Below are 23,693 nucleotides of genomic sequence, written 5' to 3' on the forward strand. Positions count from 1 at the left end.
CGGCTGCCAAGGAGTCCGGCCGGCACGGCACGCGTGGTAAATACACCGGCTACGAGGATACATGGGACGAGTTACTACGAGATCTGTGCTTTTACCTGTACAGGAGGGTTTCGCCAGCATTGTGCTTGCCCGCAGGGGAAGCAGCCGCATTCTGTATGCTGCCATGGCTCTGCCCGGGCTGTGCCGTGTCCCCCCCGGCCACCAAGGCCACCCAGCTCTGCTCCCTGCTCCTGCCAGCGAGACCCAGGCTCAGGGAAGGATGGGGGACAAAAGGAAGGCAGTGGGAGTTGCTCCAGGGAGGTGCTGGGGTTTAACGTGACCTGCCGGGGTCTGGGGGGGCCCAGGAGGTGAAGTAGGGGCTGGTTTGGAGGTATTGAGGGGAAGGGGCCCGAGGGACACCCGGGGATGGTGCAAATCAGCAGAGTACAGCCGGCTCCAGCCATCCCCTCTGCTTTGCACCAGGATCAAGGGCAGATCCAGCCCCCACCCACAGCACCGGCAGCAGAGCCCGACGCTCGGGGACGGAGCATCCCAGCTCCAGCCCTACGGGGGCTGCATGCACCCTCAGACCCACAGCACTGCCGTGACGGGGTGGGCAGCCTCCTGCAAAGCTCCTTTCTGCCCTCAACACCAGCCATCCCCTCTCCAGACCCACTTAACCCCTCCCCAGCTCTGTCCCCAGAGAGGGGATCAGGGTTTTGACCCCTCCTGATCTACCCAGCACCTCCTTGTCCCCCAGCCAGGGACACCGTCCTGCTCCGAGCAGCAGGATCCGGGCTGGGAACCGAGCGGGAGCTGACGTGGGGGGACAGGAATATCGGCAGCGGTTCCCCCCTCCTTCTCCCACCACCCGGAGGAAAACTGAAAAGTGCCTGTGCTCACAACTAGCAGCTATTCCCTGTGCCTCCATGGAGAAAAAGAGGAAAAAAAGTGATTTCTAGGGCTAAAAGCCACTGGGGGTCGGCCCGATCCGCAGCCCGGGACCCCGAGAAGGTGTGTGGAGGGAGAGCCTGCCCCAGCGAGCAGGAGAAACCCCCAACGCAGGCTCCAAAAGTGACCGAGTACAGCGAGAAGTGAATCCTAAACAACACACATCCGCGCACACATACACGCGCACACCCCCACGCACGGCATCTACGGACGAACACGCGCACGCTCACACGGCGACGACATGGATCACTTAAAATTTAACACACACACCCCCCCCCCAAACACCCTGTGTCTAACACCGAGCAATGGCCACGAAGAAATACAGTATTTCCACGGATAAAAATAAAGGTGTCGTCCCTCCTCCTCTTCCTCCTCCTCTCTGCTGGAGCCCCAGGGCAGCTGGACCCCCTGGGGCTGGGGCGGGGGACGGCCACCCACCACGCACGAGAAATAAAAAGGTAAAAATATGTCCCGATATACAATGAGAATTGATCTGTACAGCACTGGGAATGAAAATAGGTCACGGGCCACTTTGGAATACGTCTTGTCATTTAACAGCATTTACAGTGACATTTACAGAATAAATATACAATAGAAATAGAGAATCTCTAGGTTATTATTCCATCTCCTCTCTCTGCATATATTTTTTATATATATATAATATAGCTTTTTTGTTACCTTCTTATTGACTTTGCCTCTTATTGACGCTGCAAGAAGAGGGGAGGAAAGCGAACGCCTCCCTGGCTGGTTTGGGAATGGGGATGGGAGAGACGGAGGGCCGGATCCTTCCCCCCAGGGTTTGAGGAGCATCACGCCACGGGAGCAGATGGGACTAAGCACTTCGGCTACGGGAGGTGTCCTGCTCCGTTAACTCCATGGGAGCTATGGTGGGAATCCGGCCCCCGCGCTCAGGGGCATCGGGAAGGTGACGTTGGGCAACGATTTGGCTCATCTTCTGTTTTGCTGGTCGGGTGGAGGAAACTGGGGACGGAGGCAGAAATAAGAGGTGGGAGGGAACACCTTGCCTAATGATGGGGAAATGCCACGGGTTTTGTGCTTCTCCCATTCAGAGACGATGCCGTGGGGATATTTCTATGTCCCGCTGCACGGGCAGGGGAAGGAGAACGACAGCGGAGGGGATGGCGAAGCGGGGACCGCTGAAGGAGAGACAAGAGCGTGGCTGATCCTGACCACACAGGGCTGGTGCTTCTCAGAGCCATCAAAGATTGAGCTGCTTTGGTTCAGTCCATGCCTCCATTTTCCCCCTGGAAAAATGGTTAAGGAAAGGCCTGAGCTAATTGTCCAGGAAGAGTCTCCAGGTCACCAGTCCAAGCCCATGGAGAAGGATTATAAATAAAGGATCACGACCCACAAGAGAAATGTCATTGCGGGGACCTCCTGGCCCCAGGGATGCTAAGAGAAGTCAAGGATGTGGCAAACGGACCAGGTACTTTCTGCCTTCACCTCCCAGCTGAAAGGAGAATTGAAGTGGAAGAAAACCCATTGACAGGAAAGCGGAGGAGAGAAGGGCTCGTGGGCAAGCACCCACAAACTTGGCCTCCAGACTGGCTTGAAATACCGTCATGCATGATCTAAGTCCAGCAGAACCAAGGATGAGGAGCTCCCTCGGCTTTTGGAGGCCATAGCTACGTGCTGAGAGGGAGAAGAGGGTGCAAGCAGGCTGCTGTTCCCCTGTCCCCGTGGGGAAGGGAGGAAGATGCCACGTAATACTGGTACCCTTAACAGAAATGCTCAGCTCCATGTAGGATTCAGGGAAACAACCCTCAGTCCCAGTGGGAGACACTCGGAGCTAGGAGAGCCCAACCTTTCCTAGACAGCCTGGGGAGAAACAACATAAGGTCACATCAATCCGGTCCCCAGATAACGTGGATGGGCACGATAGAGGCCCCTGGGCTCTAACAAGGGCTGACCAGCCTGGATCAAGAGCTAGCAGGGACACTGGGACCTGGCACTGACTCCCAATAACTGCTGCTCAGCAGATGCCTGCTGTCCCCAAGAGCTGGTTACCCCCATCCGAAGGCTGGTGAGCCCCCGTGGAGGTCCAACGGGAGGCAATGCAGACCCCCTGGCTCGAAGCTATGAGAAATGAGGACGCACGTCCAGAGATAATCACTGCCCAGCTCACCTCAGCTGGTGGGTGCAAGGGAGGTAAGTCACAGGGTGGTTTCCTGAGAGCTAAACCAGGACTGTGGTAGGACTGGATGCCCCACAGCTTCTCTGCTTGTCCCTCTGGGACATCTAAAGAGAGTGGCAAGAGGAGACGATCACCATGCCAGGGATTTTGGTTCAGCAGAGCATCCCACATGTCAGGAGTAATTCCAGGAGAGCACTCCTGACCCCCATCACGGTAACCCTATCCAGACCCCACACACGCTCACACATCCAAATCACCCTCACTTCAGAGGTCCTTCTGCCACTCAGCACGATAACTGCCTAACCACGGAGCATGCTGACCGCTTCACCCCGTGGACATGACATGTCCACTTCTCAGAACAGCCCACAGACGCTGTCCCCATGCTGGTGGTAACAAAACCAGATACCAAGGATCCACCATCCACTGCCTCACGCATTGCAACGTCTCAGCCAGCCCCAGGCTGCTCCCTGCCAACCCTGGTCAAAATTTGGGGGTTATTTGGGTGTGTCCACAGCTATAAAAACCTACAGGAGATACAACAAACAACGATGGTGACAACAACAGCACCTTTTTGTGCTATGAACACTGATGGTTAATTGTGCTCGTTGGAATAAGGCCATGACTCCTCCCGGCTAAAGGACAACAGATTGGGAGGGAAGAGCGCTGGGTTACAGGCGGAAGCGTGGCTGACTTTCCACCTGACGCCAGGTCCTTTTTCCAACCATCAGCTGCTTAGAAAAGAGAGATTCTTTGCTTCAGATTTGAGCTGCGTGAGAACAACTCTTGGAAAGATATTGCAGCGCCTCTTGTTCCTCCTCCCTTCCCCGAGGGCAAGCCCCGGGGGATCCTGCCTTTCAGCCGAGGGTTGTCGGAGGAGTCCTGCCCCTCCCGCAATCCCTTCTTCCCGATGTCATCTTAGAAATGGCTGCTTTTGGTTACGATTTTAAGAGGGGTTTCTTCTTCATCTTCCTTATTAATTAATTTTCCTGTTGCCTGGACAGCCAGGATCCACTCCCCAGTGACCTCCTCTCCCGGTGGGGGTGGTCGGCAGGCAACCATTACAGTTCGGATTCAGGGGTGCTGGCCAGTAGGTACCCACTCCCGTATCGTCCGTTGGGGGCACTGCTCATTTCCATGGGGGAGTTGCTCCCGGGACCCAGGTAGGAACGGTGCGTGGGCATGGGGGACGGGGTCTCGCTGGGCACTTTGCTCAGGATGAAGCGGGTCTCATCGTTGTCTTCCAAATTGGAGATGTCCTTCATCATCCGGCCCTTCTTATAGGTGACAGAGAGGGTGTTGGAGCCGTCTGACACGAGGTGGAACTGCCGGAGGATGAAGACCAGAGGCAGAGGGAGGGTTGCCAGGATGATCAGAGAGATGAGGATAGCCATGGCCCAGGTTGGGTAGAAAAGGAACTTTTCTGCAGCCTGGAAGAGACAGATATTAGTGTCAAGGGGCTGTTACAGCAAAGGTGAGGCACACCAGGTACAACATCTCCTAAGTGGCAGGCAATTCCTGCTGCCTCCTGCCAGACTTCATCCTCAGGAGCACCACATGAAGCTATCAGCAGGTGGGTTCAAATCAAGGAAAAGGACACGGTCCTGCACACAGCGTGTAGCTGTGGAAGCAAACCAAAATCCAAGCTCAAACTTCAGCCCATGGTCAGAGCTGCCTGGAGACTTCTGGGCAGTGTGGACAAACCTAATTGCCTGCAGAGGATGAGCGGCCACAGGCAGGACGTCTCCCAGCAGGAGAGGGGAGGAGAAACGAGCAGAGCTGTGAAGAGCAGGGTGGTCTGCAGCTCTCAGCTGCCCCCTGCTCAGCCTGGACCTGGGGTGGAGGTGGCTGCAGGGAAGGGAGCTGTGCTCACCTCCTCTCTGATCCATGCACTGTAGCCCGGGGGGCTGACTCCCAGCTGGATGATGCTAGCGGTCATGAGCACAGCCATGCAGATGGGAGAGACGTACTTCCAGGTGTAGTAGTAGAACTGATAGGGCCGGAAACCCAGCATTTCCGTCAGCTCCTGCATGAACCTGCCGAGAAGAAGAGATGCCGTTCCCCACCTGCAAGTGAGAAACTCCCTCCCAGGAGCCCCCGTTGTAAATTATGCTCAAGGTAGAGCCTGAAGAAGAACCCAGCTGATTCAGGCAAGCATCTCAGTGTCCCTCAAACCTGTAGGACTGGTTGGGAACATCCTAAGGAGAAGGCCATTTGAGCATTAGCCAGAGCCTCCTTTGCTCTGGCCAACTTATGAACGAGGACAGGCACTGGGGGGAAGAAGGTCCCCTTCCAGAAGGACCTGGAAACCTCAGACAGAAAGGTAATGGCAAGAGACAGAGCACCACAACCAACAGTAGGTACCCACTAGAAGGACCTGCTCTTGGGGCTGGGTTACACCTAGGGCAGGACAAGAGGATCAAGGTGAACGGAGTTCCTGCCTCTATAAGGTAGCTGCCCCTGGGGCATTTGCTCCATCAGAGCTGGCCTCCTGGGGAAAAAGTCATATGGACAAGAGCTGGAAGGAGGGGGTTTTTTAGCCAGGAGTTACAGCGCAGTTATTCTTTTTGTTGTACAAACGCCTTACTTCTTGGTGCCGTAAATCCAGGCCACAGCGATGTTCTCCAGGATGACCACGACCGTGAGTGGCAGGGTGGCTGAATAATCGTCAAACATGGTGACAAAGTAATTCCCAGAGCGCTGCACAAAGATCAGTCCCACCACGAAGGCGAAGATGCAGCAACCAACTGTGGGGAGCAAAGGGGCACGGTCAGCAAAGCACCCCAAGGGGAACCAAGGCTTCCACCACAAGGTCCATTCCCTGCATTAGCAGGGCCCAGTACACGTCCCCTATGTCCCCACTCTTCTGGAGTGACCCCCCAAGGGCAATGGGGACCCTCCACCCCTTCCCCAAGAGGCTGCAGGAGAAAAGACCTCACCTGTGAACACTTCCTTCCGCACCTTGAAGGTGTCGATGATGGGTGTAGTGATGCCTGACATGGTCCCGATCATGCTCCCCAACCCCAGGTTTATCAGCATCAGGAAGAACATGACGGACCAAAACGGCGAGGCTGGGAAGTGGGTCATGGCTTCTGTGAAGGCAATGAAGGCCAGGCCAGTTCCTTGCACCGACTGTTCGGGGGGGGAGAGAGAGGACCAAAAAATGAGAAGAAACATGTCAGGGACACAGCCTGCAAGCCCCTGCATGCCTCAGGTCTCTCTCACTGAACCACTCTTCAAGTAAAGAAAAATCCAGTCCGGCACCCCAGCCTGGAAGCAGTGATGACCCTGCTAGACTTGCTATGGTGAGACCTTTCCCCCACCCCAGGAAGGACCACTGTGTGCTGGGGAACACCTCAGGGACAGGGAATCCCCATCCCCGGAGGGTCTCTAAAAATAGTTTTTCCAGATCCATGTGCCAGGAGTGACACAAGTAGAGCAGCTCCTACCAGGGATTGGCAATGGGATAGGTGACCTCCTGGTCCTAGTAGGAGTGCCACCAGGTACCTTGTTGAGTTCGTCCTCCAACAGGCAAGCATCCAAGCCCAGTTCTTTGAAGTGCCCCTCTTTCACTGTCATGATCACCCTGTACATCTCATTGTAGTCCTTGGCGGTGAGGTGGGAGAAGTTCACGTGGGGTGGGATGAGGTCATGGCTCAGCACGTTGGTGTTCAGGTAGCCCAAGATCTTCTCAGCGTTCCTAAGGGAGAACAGAGCTTGGTCACCCAGAGATGTCCCCTTCCTCCCAGGGTGGAGGATGGGGCCTGACCATGGAAGCCCTTTGCACCAGGCAGGATGAACCTCCCTGGGTCACGTTACCCAGGTCCCAGCCAGAGGACCTCTTTGCAATTTCCCAGGGTGTAAGTAAACATTGCATTAGGCCACGTGACAGAGGACGCAGATGGGGGCCCACCAGGGAATGGGCTCTCTGCACCTCCTTCTCACGCTTATGTCCTGCTCTGGGACTCCACGCTGCATGGCCAGGATTTTTATGGATGCAGCTCACTGTCTAAAGATAACACTAGGTGCACAAATTCACCTTCCTCCAGCTGCTTCTGGGGTACAGCACAGCAGCTCCCTTAACCTTGCAGACAAGTGGACCCTGCGATGAGGGGAAACTAGGGGAAACCCAGGTGATGTGACTAGACGTGTTGGATTCACCCTCAATTTGCAGACTAAGAGCTCATCTTAGGGCTGGATTTTAGGTTGGAGGAGCTGAATACCCAACTGCCTCAGCTACAGTGGCACATCTCCAGAGATCCAGGTCTTGACCATCAGGAACTTGGGTCCAACAAAACACAGTATCGCCCAGCTCCAGAGCACTTACTCTATTGCCTCCAGACCCACCACAACCAGCAGCAGCAAAGACCTGCCCACCCCAAACAGAGAAAAAGCAAATCCGCTTACTCCACCACACATTTCTCATTCATGATGTTGGCCTTGAAGCCCAGCACAGCAAAGACAACCAGGGTGGCCAGGACGGACGTGAAGAAGTTGATGAAGGAGACGAGCGTGGCATCAAAGTGGCAGTTGTTGTCCTGCTTGTTGTAGCTGGAGAAGGCGATGACCCCCCCGAAGCCCAGGCCCAAGGCGAAGAAAACCTGCGTAGCTGCCTCCCGCCACACCTGGGGGTCCAGCATCTTGTCCAGCTTGGAGGGGAGACACAAGATGAAGTTAGGTGGTTTGCTGGCCCCACAACTCATCCCAGTGGAGCCAGAGATAAATTAAAAGGCTACTGTGCCTACAACCTGGGCTGGTTTTGGAGCAGCCATGGGCATGCTTTGATCTACCCGGCTCAGGTCTTGCATTACCAAGCACTCATAGGTCCTTTTTCTCTTTCCCACAGAGGGGGAAACTGAGGCATGGAGGAGGGCAGGTGAAGGTTTGGCCTGGTCACATCTCTGGGTGCTCCATCTGCCCCAGAGCGCAAGTTGGGTGCCTGATCTCCCAATGCAAAGCCCTACAGCTTCCCAGTGGACCACGCAGATGCCCTGGGGAGCTGGCACCCCCATCTACCCACCCAAGGGAGCCATGTGCCGCCCAGCCATGGGTCTCCATCCTCCCCCAGCCATCTCCTGCCTCCAGAGCACCTGGAGCACTTGAAATCACACGTCTTGGCTGGCAGGTTTGTTTAACCTCCCCTTCCCCCCAGCCGCATCCCCCTCTCCTGCGAGCCAGAGCTGCAGGCTGGAGGCCTCCGAGCATCATTCATCAAGAGATCGTAATTAATATCTTCTAACAGCCTCGCCGGCTGAGCTGATTCATCTACAGCTCTGCTTAATTAATTAGCTGGTTAATTAATGGATGCATACCACCAGCAGAGGTTTTGCTACCAGCCAGCATCTTCCCATGAAGTCTTTAAATATATCACCTCGGGCACCCCCACACCCCCACCCTGGCATCTGGGCACCTAAAGGTGACGGGAGTGATGCTAAGGCTCCAAGCAGCTCCAGGGTGGTGAGTTTGCGAGGCTCTCGGCTGTCCCGTACCCTGTATTTAGGGTGCTGCGGGCACATCCTGATGATACATCAGGATCTCCGAGGTAGTTTGGGGTTGGTACTCTGGTTTTTGGGGTGGGGAGCATAAGGGAAAACAGGGTGTGACCAGCCTGGAGGAGAACCTGCTTAGTGTCTGCTGGGCTTGGAGGCTCTCACCTTGGGTGTGAACATGTGCATGATCCCATCCACCGCCCCGCGCAGCAGAAGTCCCCGCACCAAGAAGCAAACCAGGACCACGTAGGGGAAGAGCGAGCTGAAGTACATCACCTAGGGCAAGAGGGATGCAACGCGGGCACGATCGCATTTACTGCCCGCTGAGCTCAGCCACCTCCCCATCCGACCCAAGGAGAGCTCAAAAGGGGTGAGAAGGGAGGGTTACCCTCCCCAAAATGAGGTCTGCTCCTCAGGCAGTGCGGGGTTAAGCTGTGGGACTCCTTGGTGCAGGATGTTACAAGTGTTGAAGCTCAGGTGATTTCGCAAAGTGCTTGGACACACTTAAGAGAGAAAATCTGTTGGGGCTGCTGAATGTGAAGATGCTGGTGTTGGCTCAGAAAATCCCTGAAATGCAAACTGCTGATGCCCGGGGAGCCCAAGGGAAGGACAGCTCTGCACCCCCCCATCCCCTTCCCCCAGCATCTGCCCAGGGCTGCAGGCAGCCCCAGCTGGTTCCTGGCATTGGCCACATTTCCAGTGCCCCAGTGAGCAGATGTAGATGGGACTTCACCCTGGGCAGGGGAGACCTGCTGCCACGGTCCTGCTTCTGCAGCTCACTCCCACCTCCCTGCTCTCGGGCTCGTGGGGCAGGAGTCTCATTGCCCTCTGCTACCTGCTAACGCACCAGATGTTTTGCAGAGCACATCTGGAGACAGGGATGTTCAAGTGTCCCAGGAGACCATACCCTTCTGCGTCCAACCCCACTGCTTACACAGCCTTGCTTGAAACGTCAACGGCCTCTGCAAGCTAACGGCATCCCTCTCCCAAAGCTTTCTGCTCCTCCCTGCCCTGCTTCTCCTGCGCAGAGCCCCAGCGCTCCCCCTGCAAAGGAGGGTTCAGCTCTCACCCATACATCCTACGAGCATCCATCGAGACGGCGTGCATCAGGGGATCGGACAAGCTGACGGCCCCCGAATGCAGGGGCTGGGCAGGCAATTTGGCTAGCCTCATGTGGCTGAGCTCTGGGCCATGGCTGCAGGTGTCAGTTGAACTAAACCTCTTCCCTCCACCCTCTTTTGATCTTATTCTGGGTCGCCCTCAAGATGGCCCCAGCTCTGGAGTGGGTGTGAGCATCCCATGGGACACAGCATTCTCCAGCCACCCCAGATCAGGGCAGGAGAGCGTGGTCCAGGCAGGAGGTTTCTGCCTCGAGGACAGACCCCAGCCAGGCTCTGGTGGCCACTGATACCCACCTTCCCCGAGGACTGGATGCCTTTGATCATAGCCAAGCCAACAAGGCTCCAGGCCACCAGCAGACACAGGGTCATCTTCCAGTTGAGCCCCCCGCTCTCCGAGATGGAGTTGGAGATGTCCAGGGTCTCGCGGTACCAGAAGTAGGTGGTGGCCGAGCTCCTCTCGCATTCGGTCTCCACAACTGCAACCGAGCAGAGGCAGGAGATCGTGAAGGGGCTGGGGGAGAGTCACCCACCATCTCTTAGGGGATGAACGTCAATTAATGTCAAAGACCTGCCGGAGCTGGCCAGGGAAGGCAGGCACCCCTGGAAACTAAGGGACAGGAATTAATGGGGCTCATTTTTAGCAGGAAAAAGAAGAGGCAGGACATAAAGCCATTGTCAGGTGAAAATAAGATGTTAAATACAGGGAGAGAGATTTGCATTTGCCATAAAACCTCCCAGAGCATCCCAAGGAGGTGCTCATATGCTATTAAACACCATTAGCTCCATCAGCGTCTCAGTCGGGCACTGATGGAGCAGCCAGGTGAGCCCTGCCTGGCTCTCGCTGCCTCCCTCCATGGTCCTGGGTCAGATCCCGGCCCCGAGCACCGAGGCAGCCTGGAGACCCAAGCTCTGGATCCCCAAACTGGCATCAAATCCCATCAGTGGGGACAGATCCTGAGGGGAGAGCGTGGGAGAGACTTGTCCAACCCAAGGGAAACATCTCCATATGATCAAGGCAGCTGGATCAGAGAGGACCCAGTGCCCCAGGAGACACCTCAACCTCCGGTGTCCCCAACCTGTGATAGCTACAGATGTTGGGGGTCCCCAGTGTCCCAAAGCCCCCTTTCCCTGGGAACTGCTCCCTCCCAGCCGAGCCTCTCCCCACACCAGCAGCCATCCCTTACTGGCCACCGAGCCGTTTTTCACGATGGGGCACTCGCTCCAGGGAAGAGGGTACTGGAAGGACTTAAAGAAGTAAAAGATGCTCCAGCCAATGATGACGTTGTAATAGAGACCGACAAAAAAACAGACCTGAGGGGAGGAAGGAGGACACGGTATTAAATCACAGGCCAGTGACACCATCCCCAACACACCTCCCACTGGGCAGGGACCTGGGGGGAGCAGGGATGCTGGGATCAGGGGACGGGCCCATTCCCACCCAGCCCTAGACCCACGGGTGGAGCTGGAAAAACTCCCCTTGACCTCTCAAACCTCCGCACGGGGCCCCTCGAGGTTTGCTTCCAGGCCACCCCCCACTTTGCAGCTTACAAAGCCATCCCGTGCACCCCGAGGTGGGGGACTGAGGGGACCCATGGGTGCACTCACGAGGCAGCTGGCATAGCCGATGCCCCCCAGGCGAGGACAGATGTAATTCCAGACGCCGATGCTGCCCCGGCGGATCCGCTGCCCCACCGCCAGCTCCAGGAAGAAGAGGGGGAGCCCGATGATGACGAGCAGGACCAGGTACGGGACCAGGTAGGCGCCTGGCAGGAGAGAGAAAGCTCATCACGGACCCGTCTCTGCCTGCTCTCTTGCAGCCAAGGATGGACGGACAGGGATGGACAGGCAGGGCAGAGCTGGGACAGGCTCTGCCTGGTCCATCAGTTCGTTTGCAATGGACCTGGGAATGCAGATCAGCGCTTGGGCAGCAGAGAAGGCAGCTGTGGAGAGGAGCAAACACACGTGCGTGGAAGGAAAGGGTGCAACATCCCCTGCCAGCGTGGGTACATGTGGGAGAGACCCCAACGTACCTAAAGACACACTGCATCCATAGAGGCACGTCACCCCACGCGCAAGGAGACACCTCCATAAGCCAACCCATGGGGACACGCACACGTTCCCGGCCATCTCACACACACACACAGGCAGGAGCTCTCCTGTTCACCCAGGTCCTGCCTGCACACGCGTGTCTGATCGCAGCCAAGCCCCCCGCACCGACACGCAACCCCCACAGACACCCCACATCCCCGGCAGCAGCGTTCGCCGCGCCACGTGCCACCCGGCACGGAGCGAGGTCCTCTGGTAGGGGTAGAAACAGCTCAAATTAGAACTTGGTTAATCTTTGCCTAATTGAGGAGGCCGGAGAGAAATTAGCGGTTCCCGAAGCATAACCAAATGACCGTAAAGGATGCGATGACTCACGCTGCAGCGCCCGGCTGATGAATTACTCCAACCTCCTGCCAGGGGCTGAGGAACGGGCTCCGGAGCATGTGGCTCGTTCCCGCAGGGCGGCAGGCGATCCAAAGGCACACACCAGAGCCCAGTTGCATTGGGCAAATTCCCGGCTGGATTCACATCCCGGTGACAGCCACCACTCCCTGGCCCCGGGCAGGACCTGTGGCAGCTGATGCCGCTCCGAGCAGCAGCGCTGCAAAGTGGTTCTACCACTGCCGAGCGCCCTGGCAGCCGGTTGGGGATTGATGTGTTAGAAACGCGGGTGGGGAGATAAATTAAGATGCAAGCGGCCCAGGGTGATTAGGAAGACGCAAGGAGAGGCAGAGAGCAGGGCAGAGCTGGAGCCCGGTGTAACTAGGGAAGGACCACAAGCATCCCACCTCTGCAACGCCCTCCTGGGCATCCACATCTCAACCTGCGGACGGACGGAGATGAGATAGATGGACAGATTCAGATGCAAATTTGCCCAATATTGGAGATTTTCTTCCTGTGATCTCTGGAAAGATGGGCACCAGCTCATGCCCGCGCATCGCCGTGCTCGGCAGCACCAGCGTGGAAGCGCGGCGGGCAGCGCTGCCAGCCCGTGCTGGCTCCCGGCACACCAAGTCCTGGAAATTTGGCTCCAGCTCATCTTTCTACCAGCATGCAGCCGTTCTCCCCCGCAGAGGCCCGCTTGGGGAGCAGGAGAGAAAGCAGCAGCCGCCACCACATCCCGGGGCTGCTCAGTGCACCCAGAAGTGGTCTGTCCATCGCTCCCCAGCTCCCGCATCCGTCTGTCTGGCACCAGCCTCACAGCCCGGTGGGAACCCCAGCCAGGGGCCAAGAGGTTAAATGCGGTGCGAAGAAAAGGCAGAAAATCAGTGTCTGCCCCACGGGACAGGGGAGATGATGCCACATGGCCAAAAGAAAAAGTGCAGGAAAGCTCAGCAATCTGCTGCTCAAGCCAATTCCCAGCTCCGTGCCTCAGTTTCCCCATCCGGAAAATAGGGGCAATGGTTGGGGCAGCTTGTAAAGCCTTTTTTGAGACCTGCTGCAGGAAGATGTTGTGCAACAGCAAGGAGCTCCTAAAAGCAGCTGCTTGTCCTGGTCCCTGCCTGGCTCAGCACCCCTGTGTCCCACCGCAGGATGCGGCCAAGCCACCGGGTTCAAACCCAGCATGCCCGTCTCCTCCGGTGCAGCGGGTCTCAGGGCTACTGTAGGTTTAATTCCCCGGCCCCACATCACACCCCATCTGGCTTTCTGTCTAAAAACACTTGCTTAATGCCCCCCCCACACAGACAGCAAATTCAGCCCTGGATTTGCTAGGGAATACATCAGGATGAATCCCGGCCTGGGAACAGAAGCCGCTCCTCCTGTTACCCAGCACCTGAGACGGCCGAGGCTAAAGCCTCACAAACATACAGGACAGCAGAGACCTCAGCATAAGCTGAGAAATTTTCATTCGTTGCACTAATTACAGCTAGTTATTGACTGCTGTGCCAGTGGGGAAACTGAGGCACAGCCGGGTTAAGTGCTTACAGAGAAGCGGGACTCTGGATCTCCAGCCTCTGGGTCTGAGCTGGTTCCCAATCTCATTTAATCGGGAAAACCTGCTTGGAAGTCAGAGGCCAGATGCAGAGAGCTGTGTAATGAAGCCAGCAGGGCCGTATCGATCTATCCCAGCCCTGAATTTACCCCAGGCTCTGCCTCCGACCTCCTTCGGGCCACGCGTGCAACCTTCCCCGCTGCATCCGATGCACACGCGCACCGGCACGTGCAACGCAGCTAACGCAGGCGTCCGAGCCCCGCAACGCCTGCGGATGCTCCCTGCAACCCAAGACCGCGCTGAGACCACCCCCCACCCCCCCGCCTCCATCAGCTTTGCAACGCGGCGGACGCACCGTGCAAAGCCGTGCCGCACCGAAACCGAGCCTCGCCTGGACCCAAACTGGGACGGCCGGGAGCTAAGTGTGCCAGCAGCCGGGAGATGCCGGGATGCAGGAGCCGGCTGCAGCGTGCTCCATCCCAGCTGGGAAGGGAAGGTGATGGGGGTGCGAGCAGCCCCGAGGTGGGAAGTGCTGACTGCACAGGTCTTCGTTTGGGAGAATGACTCATCGTGAAGATGACACCAGAGATGTTTTAATTATTGAGAGCGCTGCAGGCTTGCCAGCTCCGGGGCTGGGGGCACGCCGAACGCCGCAGCGCCGGGAAGAAGGCGAGTGCGAGGGGGAGAGGGGAAAGCTGGGCTGATCCTGGCTTCGTTCAGTGCCGCTCGGCGGGGGCTGCTTCCCGTCGCTGCCAAGGTCAGTGCTGCGGGGGAGAGGCCTCGAGGGCTGGGTTTGGATTGATGATGAGCAACCTGCCCTCTCACCAGTGTCGTGAAGGGTGTCAGGTCTCAGCACGGCTGGAAGAGACCCGGCCCTCCGGGCTGCTCCTGGAAGCCCAAGGAGGGGGCATGGGGTGGGATAGGAGGACGGGCTGGCTGGAAGGAGGATTTGGGAAGGGGCTGGAGCCTCCACAACGCAGCTTTGGGACCCAGGGAAATGGAAGGGCTCTCTCTTCTTTTTTCACCCCGTAGTTTCCAAATTGCCCCACCAGGAATTGGGGGCTGCAGCAAGAAATCCTGGCTCCCAGCCTGGGATTTGCCTTGACTTTGGAGTGGGCGGGTGGACATCCTTTAGGAAGAGGCCATCCTGGATGTTCCTGCATCTCTGAACTGATGAACACGCAGTGGTGAGCAGCTCCTGGCTGCCCCTTTCCCCTTCAGAGCCCAAATAACCCACTTCAGAGCCCAAATAACCCCCGTCCTGCCCCAGGATCCACACCCCGACATGTAGCGAGGCAGGATTGGGCCATACCCCCTTCCCCAAGGGCTGAGCCCATCCCTGCCCCATCTCTCACCTCCTCCGTTCTTCTGGCAGAGGTAGGGGAAGCGCCAGACATTGCCCAGCCCCACGGAGTAGCCGATCTGCGCCAGGATGTACTGCAGCTTGCTGTTCCACGCCGGCCGGTTCTCCGCATCCAACTCCTCATCTCCATCCTTCTGCTTGTCCCAGGTCTCCCCCGTCACGTTGAGGACGCTGCGTTTGTAGTCCACGGGCTCTTCGTGGGCCAGCAGGTCGGCCACCGACTCGGTGACATGCTCGCTGCTGTGCTCCCGCTGCGTCACCTTGCTGTTCTTCGGCATTGGGACGGCTCCACGCGGCCCCGGCGGGCGGGATGGGGCGAGGGGAGAAGATGAAAGTCCCGCAGGGAACGGCACCCGTGTGAGCTACAGCTTGGGCCTCACCTCCTCTTCATCAGCAGGACCTGGGCGAGGAAGGGGTCAACAGAGGGTGAGCTGGTTTTGCCTTAGCCCCAGGGTGTCCTGGTGGGACTGGCAGCACCAGTGGGAGAAGGGTCTCCATCACCCCATGCCTTGGGGACCTCCCTCTGGACCGGGGGATGCTAAGGGCCCCCTTCTCCATGAACGATGGACAAGGAGCAACCCCCTGGTTCAGCATTCATGGAGAAGAGCCTCCTACCACCCACAGGAGGGAATTTCCCTGGGGACGGTGACAAGCGGCGGAGCCGGTCACATCGCCGTGACACCTCTTTTCCCCACTAACAACCCTGGGCCAGCAGCTGATCCCCCATGAGGGCTGACACCGCATCCAGCACCGGCCGGGGCTCTGCCCCACTCCCTCCCCTCCCGGCCCATCGGCAGAGCCCGGGCTCAGCCCCACGATAGTTCAAAAGCGCTCAGGGGACAGTGACAAACACCCAGGCTGTCTCTCCATCCCTGGACATTATCAGGAGCGACTTAAAAGCCTGGGAGCCTGCAGCTAAATCTTCCCAGGCAGCTTTACAACAGATAACGGCTGCAAAACAGCGGCGGCTGAGGCAAAGCCATCAATCATCCCGGCCCCTCCAACCTCCCAGCCTTCATCGCGGGCCAGCCTTGGCCAGGGAGAGCCGTTCCAGTCCCACAGTATCTGTGCAGTTACACCAGTTAACACCAGTTCGCCCCCACCACCTCATTCCCCAAACCGATGGCACCAGATCCCATGGGTACAGGGCCAGGACGGGCGCAGGCAGGGTAATTTTTGGACCCACGGAAGGAGCGTGGGTGGGAGCGTGGGCTCGCCGCCGGCACGGTGACGAGCGGATGTGCGTGGTGGGTCGCGTTTGCAAACAGGCGGCCGTGCATTTGCGCCGGGGACTCCTCCGGCTGCGGAGCGATCCTGCACGGAGGCGTTTCAGGGGGTGCCCACAACCCGGCTCAGCCCTGCAGCGTTTGCCCTCGCCTCGAGAAGCTTGGGGACATCAGGGAAATCCGTTCTGCTGGGCTGGCGCTCTCCAGCCTGGGAAAGCACCACGTCCCTCCTCTCCATACTGGGAGAACTGGGGTCAGACTGGCAGCTCCCACCCCAGCTGCAACCGCGGCGCTTCGCCAGCTGGGGAGAAAACACAGAAACCCCACAGAGAAACCCCACATCTTGGAAAAATGACTCTCCCAAAGGGCCACGCTCGCTTCTTTTCTCTCCCCTCTGTCCCTTCTTTCCAGGGGGACACCAGGCGGGTCACTGGCCCCTGGAAGAGCAATGGTGCCGTGCTCAGGGACCTGTCCCACCCCGGCCGGGCTGCAGCATCATCTCACCCTCACCCTGGGGGCTTTCTCCTTCAGTTCAAAGCTCGTACAAGGCCCAGGTGGCAGCTCACAGGTAACATTGCACAAATAACCCATCAGCGCAGTCCTTGGGGCAGCCAGGCCTCGGCATGAGCCTCTGCCGGGATGGATGATGCAGGATGGGCCATACGGGATGGACCTCCCGCTGTCCCCTCTGGCGAGCCAAAGGAAAACTCTCCCATGATTTTCCAGAGCGACCCCCCAGCTCTTCTTTCCTTTGGACAAACATCCATCTTTTTGACCCAATTCAGCTCACAATCCCAAACCTTTTGACAGCCGCGGGTTCAGCTCAGGCAGCAAAGCCTGTCCCCAACCAGCGCACCGAGGTCCCGACCCGGCGCGGGAGGGAAGCAAAGCGTCGGCAGCAGGAAACCTCACCTTCCCTCGCCCTCACCTTGGTGTTTTTTCACCCCTGAAGAAAGTTCCCCCTTTGCCAGGCTCCGTTCCTATTAGAAAAGCTATTTTCGGCTGTCGGCTGCATCCGTTGCTAGGCAACCTTGTCGGCTCCACATCTTTCCTGGATCCGGCTCCTCCGGAGAAGCCGTTTGAATTATTCTTTCAAGCCTGGCCCAGCAATGTTTAATTTCCTAACGAGGGCTCATTCACGTAAACGGCTCATGGCTCGATCGTGGCAATTACCGGCACGCGGCTGCCCGGGGCTGGAGCATCCTCAGCCGGGATGGGGACAGGCACAGAGGGTAGGGAAGGGCCTTATCCAGCAGGAGGGAAATCACTGGGATTTCCATCGATTTTGGATCAGGCTCTGTATAGATTAGTGCAGACCTGGCTGCATCACCCACGAGTTGTTTGCTGCTCCCCGTCTGCTCAGCAGCCACTTAAGCTCCTTCTGAGCGAGGGTGACTCAGACCTTCAGGAGGACTCAGCCTCGGGGGGCTCCGGTCTCTCTTTATATTAGAGATAGAGCCTAGAAGCCCTAGGATCTGCTGGCCGAACCCCCAGAGCTCAGTGCCCCGTGGCGAGGGCACCCAAACTGCTCTCCTGGAACAGCTCAACCTCTTGGAGCAAAGCCTGGGAAGTGCCCAGCTCCAAGGAAGGTGGTGTTGAGCCAGGCCAGCGCGATGGGGTCAGGACGGACCCCACAGCACCTCTCCCTGGATGTCTCCCTCTCCCTCTCCTCAGTTTAGGTCCCCCCCAGTGTTCTCCTTAGGAGCTGAGAGGCAGCAGGACACAGCGGTCCTTGAGGAGCAGGTTTCTTCCAGCACCTCCAAAGCCCCAGAGATTCTCAGCACCTTGGAGGACACTCAAGACAGCAACATTCCCAAAGGATTTGGGGATCAAAAGGGGTGCTTGGCTGCTCTCCTGGGGCTGGGGCAAGGGCTCTCTAGGCATTGGGATGAGATGACACTGGAGGATGAGATGAGGGTGAAGGAGCAGAGGCACAAGTCTTCCTCCCCATGGGAGATGCGCTCAAATTGAACTAGAGCAGGGGAAAACCATGGCAGAGGTCCAAATCTTGATCCTGACATGGCTCTGTCACTGTGTCCCCATGGCTTGCTTGGGGAGGTCCTGCTGTCTCCCAAACGGCTCAGCCCCAGCCTGGTGATGGTGGTGTTGCCCAGAGGAGATCCAGGACCGTTCCGAACAGCGATGCCGTGAGCGTACCCAACCTTTGCCGTCCACATCCCTGCCGGTACTGTGAGATGAGCCCAGCCAGGACCAGCACAAAGCCACCGACCCGCATGGCACGGGGACCCGATCCAGGAAACAGTGAGGTCAGCCGGGCTTTTCCTATTAATTTCCTCAGCATTTTGCATCAGCCCCAAGGTCCGTACCCCTCAAATTGGAAAGCACAGTCCAAATCCATCTGAGAGAGGTATTTCCACTCATTTGTTTGACTGAAAAGGGAATTTAATCAAAAATTCATCTGCCAAAAATAATAACCACCCTGTGAGAAAGACGAGGCAGATCAGCTGACAACCAGGAGCTTTCTGGGCTGGAGAGAGACAGAAAACCCTTGCCACTGACAGATGGAGATTCAGCTTGTTTACTTAGCCTTCATGACCTTAATTTTCTTAAATGTGCATTTTTTCTTTCTCTTTAGAAGACAGATTAGGGTCTTTCAAAGCCCATGGCTTGTACTAACCTCACTTGCACTGCCAGACCAGGGGAGCCTTCGCACCAACCGCCTTGCCCAGGTAAAACCAGCATTGATGCAACCCACGCAGGTGCCTGGAGAGGGACCACGGCTTTCCCCATGGCAGGACCAGGGGAAGGACCAGTTTGTGCTGGGGTCAGCACCGGTGTCTCTAGCGATCACTTGAGAGCAGCCAACAACATCCCGTGGGGCATTACGAGAGGAGACATTGGGGAAAGCATCACTGGGTTGTCCCCGGCGATAACTTACCTCCTGCGTCTCCCACTGCTCAGTGTCCCTAGGTATCTCCTTGAATGGGATTCCCACCTTCACGGTCTCCGGTGGGTGCTTTCATGTTTAACCCCTTGCAGGACCTCAGCTCCCGTGCGAAGCAACCGCCATCCCCTGAGCCCTGCTCCCGCACCAGACTCACTGGCTGAGCCCGGGGCTCCTGCTTGCACAAAATGACAGTCCCTCGTCCATGTCCCCCCTGTCCAGGTGACACCAGGGTGGCCTCGACCACCGTACCCTTTGCACTGACAGCTCAGGAGCCACCGCTGCAGCGGGTCGAAGGCACATGGCAATGGTTTGCCGCGGTGCAAGCTGAATTCATCCCATCCAGGGAAGGGGCAGAGATGGAGAAGCTCCTGCTTTGCTACACCCGGGAGGTTTAATCCCTGCCCGGAGGCTCCCATCGATCCCAGCTGGAGACGGAAACACCCACTGGGGAAAAGCTGCTATTTGGGTTGAGAGAAGTCCTCCGGGAGCCGAGGGCCCCGCGTCCCCCAGCCCAGCCCTGCCAGCAGCATCAGGAATGGTTCAGCGGAGGAAGGGTGCTCCGAGCCGCGTGTCCTGCCTCGACCCGACCTTGCTTTCTCAGGAAGGCGGCTGGGGAGCAATAAAGCAGGCTGGAAAAGTGTCAGCAAAGCTTTCAGCTAGGCCTGGGAGCACGGAGGCAGGTGGGGAGGAGATGGGGATTTACAGCAGCCTCCGAGGAGAGCAGCCACCAGCAGCAAACATGCTCTGGGTCTGAAGGATGGGCACAGCGGGAGACTTCTCCACCCCGTGTCCAAATTCTACACTTACACTCTGTTTGTGTCCCTAAAGGGGAAACTGAGGCAGGAAAAAACACAGGCTAAGATTGGGTGAATTCAAAATTAACCTTTAAACCATGGGGACTCTCTGCTGGTCCCTCCCTACCCCACCAGCTCTCCTCCTTCAGCTGCAATCCCGCTGCTCAGCTTCCAGGCAAATCCCCTGCAGCTCCTAAAGGAGAGGGGAAAGATGCTTCTGGCGAAGCAGCCAGCTCACCGGGCCCGGGAAGGTCCAGCTACCTCCATCAAGGTCACAGAGCAGGGAAGGGAGGAAAGAGCAAAGGGGCCAGAGGCACGGAGGGATTTCAGGAGGTGGAAGGCCACTTTCGGGTTCGGGCTGGGAGATCTGAGCATCGATTTGCAGCTCCCCATCCTCCCCGACACGCACGGGGCCAGGGAAACCTTGCACCCAGGGCCAGGCTGGTACAGATGGGGAGACTGAAGCAGGGAGGGGAAGGGACGGATCCAAGGTCACCCAGGAAGCCAGAGAGCCCGGGAAGGAGAGGTGGAGGGAAGGAACAAGCATCCCTCCCGTCGTCCCTCTGTATGCTGCAAAGCCAAGCAGCAAAGGCAAGGGGCCCTGGATGCACATGCTGGCTTTGAGACCAAATCATGAGAAAACCGGCTCCAGGCCCCTACCTGCTGCTCCCCGCGGTCAGGGGTGCCTCTGCGATGGGAGAGGGATCGCCCTCGCAGAGCGGGTCCTTTGGGAGGTATCCCACTCTTACAAGCCACAAGAAACCAAGGGCAGGACCCTCCCTGCAGCATCCAAACTCCGCTTCAAAGCCCTGAGAAGAGTTTTTTGCCCAACACAGAAGCATTGCAGCTCTGATCCCCCCAGCCCTGCTCCGAGGACCTTCCCGCAGCCTCTGTCACACAAACCTCCCTTCCACGAGCCAAGGCCGGTCCAAGATGCCTCCATCTTAAACCTATTCAGTGCTGGGGCTTGCTCCTCCCTGCTCATCCTCTCTGGCTCCGTGGGGAAGGTTTTTGCCATCTGGGCTCATTAGGGCTGCTCCCTGTCTCCCCTTCCTCAAAAGATTCCTGTTAATTAGCGCCAGGCTCTCACTGCCCTGCGGAGATGACACGCGGTGACTCAGTCCCACCAGCCGAGCTGCGTCCCGGTGCGCTCCCTCCCTTACACCCACGTGCGGAGAGGCACAAACTTCGGACAGGGTCAGCGTGAGCAGATGGGAGAGCGCAGGGGTGCCCAAGGAGCAAGGGCACCCACAAGAAGCTTTACTGGAAACCAAGCTCCCAGTCCCGGCGTGGGGTTGAGAGCGGCTCAGTGGCACGCAGCCGGCATTTCCCCGCCGGAGGTGCTGGAGATGCTCTGCGCCGCGTCCTTCCCGTGCAAACACTCAGGCCCGCTTTAGCATCGTGACACAGGAGCGGTTCGCGTTTGCTGATGAATCAGAGCTGCCTCCGCTTCTGTCTTACACCTACCTAAGCGGCTTTCGCCAGCAAAAGCGCCCAGATGTTATAAATAACCCCCAGCTCCTATAAAGGCAAGCAGAGGTGGGGCTACCCCAAGCCACCGCCACCCGCTCCACCCCAGAGGTGGGTGCGTTTCCCACTGCCCCCAGCTCAGGATTTTTACGCCCCGTGGCAGGTTGTGACATTACAGCGATTCTTTTCTTCACTAGGTGCCAAGAAACCTTCGGAAAGGGCACTTTTGCTGATGGGTCATGAGACAGACACAACACCACCGGAGGAGGGGAAGCCTTGGCACTTGGGTTTGTCACGAAGTGTATGAGCCCATTGATTCATCGAATTTGGTCTCCTTTCATCTCTCATTTAGTATCATGAAAACATACATCAGCTGCTATAGCGTGACACCGTATCAAAGCCAGCCATCGTATGATTCCTTCAGGGCCCTGTTTGATTCACCGGATGATCTTTTTCCAGTTAGAACTCAGTGATCCCTCTTAACTCACCCACTCCGGCTGAAGGTTAGTGACTGAACCCGAAACCAGTCCAGGTTTCTCCTAAAAGGCAGCAAATGGGCAGCTTCCAAATCCCTCTGCAAGCTCTGCTTTTTCCTATTGTAATTCATGAAGCTGCTGCTACGTTTGTAAACAAACAAGTCCAAATGCAAGCCAGGATGGGGTAAAATCAGAGCCTCTCCTCCCAAGGCAATGGTTTCGTCTGGATGTGCGTAGGTCAGCATCTGAGCTAGGGTACATTTGATCCTCGTGACTCTGGCTCGGCTCTGGTGTAACTCCAGATTCCCTGCTCTGTGCAAGCCCGAAGTAGCAGTGGAGTCACTCCCGATTCAAACCAACCCCTTTTATTCCTATTGACTTCAGTGGAGCCGTCTCCAATTTATCCCGGAGGACAGCTCAGACCCACATTTTATTTCCCTTCCAAGCAGCTGAGCTGCAGTCAAACCACCATCCAGGTTCCTTGACCTAGTCCCGACACCTCTAGAGAGATATTCGCAAGAAACTCTACGCCCTGCCGAGAATAGCTCAGCTGCCGTGGCATTTCGGGTTTTTTCCTACCAAGACCAGAAATAGTTGCATCAGCTCCTGATGGATTCAAACCTCAGGTGCCTCAGACACCAGGCATGATCTGAGAAGCAGAAGGATTTCACCTTCTGGGTCCTTTAAAAAGAGCTGGGACCAGATTTCTCAGCTGGTCTAAGCCTCACGTTCCCTGGAGTGATGCAAATCTGCACCTGGCCAAGATGCCAGCCCGAAACATGCACCTTTGGGCACATCCAGCGATGCAATAAATGCACAGAAGGGAATAAGGACTCCCCACACCCAATACTGAGAATTGCATGAAACCAGGACCCCAAGCCCCATTTTTCTGCCTCAAAAGCAGCCATCCGCATTCAGGGAGCAGCATCAAAATAAAAGAAGGGAAAATAAACCCCCAACGCTTCAGGGGCCAGGAACGAAATATTCATTGGAGCTGAATGCTTCCTCCTCTCCCAATGTTGTTGTCAAGGTCAACCTGGAAGCTGCATTTCTACCCATCCTCAGGCAGCGGCTCAGAGGGGACGAGCCCCCCACCAACCCGAGCCGGGCAGCCAGTGCCACCCCCACCCCCCCCGGCGGCTACCCCCAGCCTCTCCGGGGTGGCTTAAGCCATTTACTGTCTCTAAATGTCCCCCCAGCCCTGGATGTCACCACCCTTAGGGCCACGCCTGATACCTCCAGACTTAAGTGTGTGTCGTTCCCCCCCCCCCAGCCTAGCCCTGAGCACTTTCCCCCCCAAAAAGGCCCCGACAGCAGCGGTGGGGAGGGGGCAACCAAAGCAGACAGCACCCGGGGGAGGCGGGGAGACCCCCGGGAGCGGGACCCCCGAGGCGGGGGGAGCGAAGGGAGCAGCCTTACCTCGGCGCTGCGGCGGCGGCGGTTGCCCGGCGGCTCCCCGGGGAGAGGGAAACCGAGCCGGTCCCGGAGGAGACGGAGCAAATTCCCGGCAGAAATTGATCCGGTTCCCCCCGCCCCGGTGCGGGGGGGGGAGGCGAAACCGGGTGGGGTGGCGGTGGGGCCGGTAAGCGGCTACCGGTACTGCGCGGAACCGGGAAAGCGGCAGCCGCCACCGTCGCCCGTTGCTGGTGCTGCTGGTGCTGCCTCCGCACCCCGCGGAGGAGAAGCTGAGCGGGGACCGGTGGCAGCGGGGACCGGTGGCAGCGGGGACCGGTGGCAGCGGGGACCGGTGGCTGCGCGCCGGGCGGCCGCTTTCCTTCCTCTGCC

General features: G+C 57.7%; 1 protein-coding gene across 1 annotated transcript; it reads right to left on the minus strand.

Annotated features, from left to right (window-relative positions):
* Positions 1 to 1,226: 1,226 nt before the first annotated feature.
* On the minus strand, positions 1,227 to 23,436 carry SLC6A17 (solute carrier family 6 member 17). Its single transcript, XM_050911473.1, has 12 exons — positions 23,328 to 23,436; positions 15,027 to 15,434; positions 11,298 to 11,455; positions 10,877 to 11,003; positions 9,987 to 10,168; positions 8,737 to 8,847; positions 7,490 to 7,731; positions 6,590 to 6,782; positions 6,022 to 6,214; positions 5,670 to 5,829; positions 4,956 to 5,118; positions 1,227 to 4,512 (listed from the first exon to the last, which is right to left on the minus strand). Exons 2-12 carry the CDS (start codon positions 15,310 to 15,312, stop codon positions 4,144 to 4,146), a joined length of 2,184 nt encoding a protein of 727 aa, XP_050767430.1. The 5' UTR covers positions 15,313 to 15,434; positions 23,328 to 23,436; the 3' UTR covers positions 1,227 to 4,143.
* Between the last annotated feature and the right edge of the window lie 257 nt (positions 23,437 to 23,693).

Source organism: Gymnogyps californianus, chromosome 27 (assembly GCF_018139145.2).
Source record: "Gymnogyps californianus isolate 813 chromosome 27, ASM1813914v2, whole genome shotgun sequence".
Classification (NCBI taxonomy): Eukaryota; Metazoa; Chordata; class Aves; order Accipitriformes; family Cathartidae; genus Gymnogyps; species Gymnogyps californianus.

What these genes read in the sequence shown, in the direction of transcription:
- SLC6A17 (XM_050911473.1), bottom strand. Translation starts at nt 15,312, where the DNA reads ATGCCGAAGAACAGCAAGGTGACGCAGCGGGAGCACAGCAGCGAGCAT. An exon ending in AATGAGAAATGTGTGGTGGA is followed by an intron (nt 6,783 to 7,489) that starts GTAAGCGGATTT and finishes GTTCTCCCTTAG; the next exon opens with GAACGCTGAGAAGATCTTGG. An exon ending in GCGGAAGGAAGTGTTCACAG is followed by an intron (nt 5,830 to 6,021) that starts GTGAGGTCTTTT and finishes TGCTCCCCACAG; the next exon opens with TTGGTTGCTGCATCTTCGCC.